Source organism: Poecilia latipinna, unplaced genomic scaffold (genome assembly GCF_001443285.1).
Source record: "Poecilia latipinna isolate Pla-1442-1.1 unplaced genomic scaffold, P_latipinna-1.0 Scaffold997, whole genome shotgun sequence".
Classification (NCBI taxonomy): Eukaryota; Metazoa; Chordata; class Actinopteri; order Cyprinodontiformes; family Poeciliidae; genus Poecilia; species Poecilia latipinna.
Genome location: NW_015113613.1, coordinates 174,722 through 179,419, shown reverse-complemented (window position 1 = coordinate 179,419; position 4,698 = coordinate 174,722). Strand labels below are relative to the sequence as shown.

At 50.7% G+C, this 4,698-nt stretch overlaps 1 protein-coding gene across 2 annotated transcripts in view; it reads left to right on the top strand.

Moving 5' to 3' along the window:
• The first annotated feature begins 1,454 nt into the window (after positions 1–1,454).
• rnf130 (ring finger protein 130) overlaps positions 1,455–4,698 on the top strand; it is a 13,880-nt gene continuing 10,636 nt past the window's right edge. The window contains exons 1-4 of one of the 2 annotated variants that reach the window (XM_015050523.1): positions 1,455–2,219; positions 2,773–3,056; positions 3,884–4,075; positions 4,388–4,632. In XM_015050523.1, coding sequence (XP_014906009.1) covers positions 2,798–3,056; positions 3,884–4,075; positions 4,388–4,632 — 696 coding nt within the window. In that variant the 5' untranslated portion in view covers positions 1,455–2,219; positions 2,773–2,797. Of the gene's footprint in view, positions 2,222–2,772; positions 3,057–3,883; positions 4,076–4,387; positions 4,633–4,698 lie in introns of both variants that reach the window. The other variant, XM_015050522.1, reaches the window with a different exon arrangement.

Sequence of the window (4,698 nt, the reverse complement as noted above, 5' to 3'; positions counted from 1 at the left end):
ATCTTAACTAAACCAAATTAACTAACACTGGGTAACCTTCACCCTCACTAACTAACTTTAACCATAACTACATTTGATCCTAGCTAACCTTAAACCAAATTAACCACCCTAATCTGTTACACCTTAACCAGCCAAACAGCCCCAACCTGACCCTAACCCTGACCTCTGACCTCTGCTGGACTCCCTGACTCAGAACTGGCCCTCAGCCAGAACCAGAGTTAGACTCACGCGGTCCTTCCTCGGTTGACACTGACCCGGTACCAACCAGGGATGCACTTCCACAAGAAGAACATCATGAAACCTTCAAGATATCTGCCATGTGGAGGATCTGGACCAGTCCGTCGCTCAGGTGGGATTCTGACTCATTCTTTGTTCTGACCCTTTCATCCACGCAAACTGTCTGCCTTGACGGTTCTGGAGGTCTGAACTTCGGGTCTCTTCCTAGATCTTGGACCGGGTAGTTCCAGTTCTGCTTCCTTTGCTCTGATGTTTCTTTGGGTTACATGAAAATCCCAACTGGTTCGGTTCTGATCCAGTTAATGAACCAGGAAGTGGGAGATGAGTCAGGATGGAGGGAAACGAACAGAGAGATGCTGAAGCGACGGGTCAGAACCAGAACCCTGACCCAGAAAGCTGACGTTACCTTTGGCCCTAAAGAGGAACAATCCAGAGTCAGAACAGCTCCAGTTGTTCCAGCTGGAAACCAGGAAATTCCCACTGCACTTTCCCACGAACTAAACATTCTCAAACATGACAAAAACGACATAATAACAGAACTAGCGTGACCCAGACCGAACACACCCCAACAATATGCAAAATCGAAAACCACAAACACCCTTCACATAATGCATAAATAATATTTCTTTATCACATAGCAGAGACACGTTATCCTCACGGCTCTGAGGATTACCCATAATACCCCGCTCGTTCTAGGTGAATGAAATACAACTTTTTACCAGCAGATGGTGTATTTTAGCAGGATTTAACCTGAACCATTTAACTATGTTACATCAGCATCAAACTCTTCATCAGAAACATTTTCTGCGTTGTCAAAATTAGTAAAGATTTAGTTCAATCTGAAAAGAGGCTGGAAGGCAGAAGAGCTGTGGATCCCGTTGCTCTGATTGCAGCGGTTTTCTGTTCTCCATTGAAGCTCCACCTGCTCTGGCGTTCTGATTGGCTGTGGTTCCTTCCTGGAGGCTGGCATGACGCTGCCATCACCTGTTTTACTTTAACGCAGAAAGTTCTCCTGGTTCAGTTCTGCCGAACCTCCAGACGGTCGTGGCAGATTCATGATGAACTGATTGATAAAATATTATTGACTGGAATGGATTATTAATTAAAGCTTTTTGTGCAATGACGTGTTGTTAATTCTAACTTTATAAACAAACTGAATAAAATTTAAGCTGCACTTCCTGTCGGTGTCCAGCAGGTGTCCTCCTTCCCTTTCTGATCGCTGATCACTAATCGATGAGAAATCTGATTAGGACGCAAACAGCTGGCTGACATCGCGCCCTTTATCGCGACATCTCCTCCAAATCTCCAAGAGAAGGTGAATCACACAATCACACACGCGCTCTGTCGCTCCCCTGTTGATGTTCTGCGCTTGCGCGGTGCGCCGCTGTCAGAACTGAAGTACCGACCTGCTGTTAGTGGAGCCGAGCCGAACAGAACCCCCACAGCCAGTCCGATCCGACCCACCAGATCCAGCAGAGGTTCCCCATCGACGGAGCAAAGCCGGCCCGGCCCGGAGCACCGGGAGTCCAGTGGAGAGAGACGAACCGGGCCGAAGCAGCCACCGTAGACACGGAGGTGGGCTCACTGCAGAACCAGAACCGGGTCCAGACGGAGTCCGGAACACAGCCAGGCGCTGTCAGTGCAGGAGTTTCCGGAACCAGGGTCCAGATTAGGTTCCGGTTCGGTTCCGCAGGCTGACCGATCCTGATGTCCTCACAGCTGCCTCACCTCGCAGTCTGAACCCAGGGTTTACTGCGCCCTTCCACAGGCGGCATCTGGAGGACAAACTGGGACAGAAACCAACAAATAGGAGACGCTGAGGATATAAAAAATAACATCTGGAGGAGACAGGAGACAAAAAAATATCCGTGCGACGCCTGGAGAGACCAGAGACACGGAGAACACCTAGAAGACGTCCAGGGAGAAGGACAGAACATCAGGAGGAGACCTACAGACGGAAACATCTGGCGGGACATTTTAAGGTAAGATGGATTTAAAGAGAGTCCAATCAGACCAACCTGACAGATGTTGGTGGACAGACAGGAAAAAGAGGGACAGCTGGACGTGGACAGTGACCTGAAAATGTTTAAAAATGAGAAGTTGAAATATTTGGTGTTCAGGGACAGAGACGGAGTTGGACACAGTGGGACATGCTCTGACAGGGCTGGACATTTATTGTATCGTTTATCATATATTGTGATAAATTTCTTTTCATAAGAATTGTGATATACTGTCAGGATTAATAGTTTTACTGGTTTTTTTTCCCACTGTTTGTTCAATAAGAGCATCAATAAATAAGTTTGGAAACAAAGTTATCGACTTCTTCATGTGACTGGCCTCCTAAGGAGACAAATGGGAATCTTTTCAAAACCATTATTTGTGTTTATGTGACACACAGTTGCCTAAAAAAGAAGTAATAAATAGTTCTTATCGCGACTTTAGCCGTTATCACAGTACTATTAAATATCGTAATAAAACTTTCGGTCCAGGTGTTAGTCTGGCCCCACTGACGTTTGGGTTTTTCCTTCCTGGCAGGTTCCATGTAACCGGACCGGCAGACATGGACCTGCACCGTTGGACCTGCTTCCCAATCGTCGCCGTCTTCATGCTGGTTCTGGTCCAGGTCGAGGTCCAGGCCCGCTCCGCGGCAGCAGGACGCGCTGACAGGAACTCCATCGAGGACGCCACGGTGAACGCCACCGTCATGGACCGAGGGTCCTCCGTCCACATGATGAGCAGCGAGGACGGGACGTACGGGCAGGACTCTCCCAAGATGGACGCCCGGGGCATCGTCCTCACGCCGGCGCCGCATCATGGAGGTACTCGCGTCACAGGTCACATGGCCTACCTGACACTGCCTCAGAGTTCCAGGTGTTAGTCTGGTCCTCAAGGTAGGGAGTAATAACTGGAAGCTGGTTTCACCTCGTTAACCTCGTTGACATCTGAATCGTTCGGGAAGAAAATCTCTACTAAACTCTGGACCTGACTGTTGTCATGGCAACTGTCTTGTAGTCTGCTGCTGCAGCTGTGAGTTTTTCTCGCAGTCGCTGCTGCAGCCGAGTTTAATCGGGGAGGCGGAGGATGCAGCGGCTCTGAGTCCGGCTGAGACACTGCAGAGGTTTCCTGGCTGCTGAAGGACGGAGCGTCTCTCTACTCTGGAGTCAGATTACAGTCAGGCGCTCCAAGGACACTGCAGAGATGAGCTGAAGGAGCTGCTCCTCCTGCTCCTCCTTTTCATCCTCCTGCTCCTCCTCTTCATCCTCCTGCTCCTCCTCTTCCTCCTGCTCCTCCTGCCGGTCGCTTGATCGCGCAAACTAAGTCAGGAGCTGAAATTTTCCTCCTTTACACAGGTTGTTGTTACAGACAGGAAGTGATGTCAGAGCCAGTGCAGTTTAAACTGGGAATGTTTTTATTCCGTCAGTTCAGCACCAAAACCGGTCCGGACGTGTTCTGGGCTCCTCTGAGTTGATTTGTTCTGACGTCTGACTGCTGCTATGTTCTTAAAGTGTCCCAGATCATGATACCACCTCTACCTCTGCCTGCTGTATGGCAAGCTGTTTGGCCATTTAAATGTGTCTACCTGATAAATAAAAACCTCTGGACCTCCATCTTGGAGGCAGTAACCATGGTAACGGTGTCTCCTCAGTGGTGGACCGGCAGGGCTGCGACCCGAACACCCGTTTCCTGGTTCCGCCCCGCAGCGTCCACTGGGTGGCGCTGCTGCAGCGAGGGAACTGCACCTTCAGGGAGAAGATCCTGAAGGCAGCTGCCTACAACGCCACGGCGGTTCTGGTCTACAACAACTCCACCGACAAGACCGTCAAGATGGGCCACGAAGGTCAGAACCGGGCCGAAAACACTGACCGCCCAGATCTGGACTGGATCAGAACCTTTTCTGAACCGGGTCAGAAACCTACAGAGTGTCCTTCCTGGCGATTGATCAGAATAAATTTAGCCGCTGGCCCGGTTGAATTTCTCTCTGACCTCTGAGGCGTTTCTGACCGGAAGGTCACAGCGTCCAGAACCAAAAATAAACCGGATCACACAGAACCGCCTGCCTGGTTCTGGGGGATTTAGAAGGAGAGGCTGGTGCAGTAGGCTGGTTCCGATCAGTAGAACTGGGTTGGGTTTTGTTCGGATTTGTGTGCAGGTACGGGTGACATCGTGGCAGTGATGATCACAGAGACGTACGGGAAGGAGATCCTGGCCCACCTGGACCGGAACCTGACAGTTCTGGCCTCTCTGGGCTTCCGTAGTCCCAGCAGGAACCTGAACCGCGGATCGCTCGTCTTCGTCTCCGTCTCCTTCATCGTCCTCATGATCATCTCCTCCGCCTGGCTCGTCTTCTACTTCATCCAGAAGATCCGCTACGGCGCCGGCCGCCACCGCAGCCAGGTGCGACGGCTGAGGCGGTAGCAAGGCTGAGCTAGGCTAGATTAGGCTAGGCTAGGTTAGGCTAGG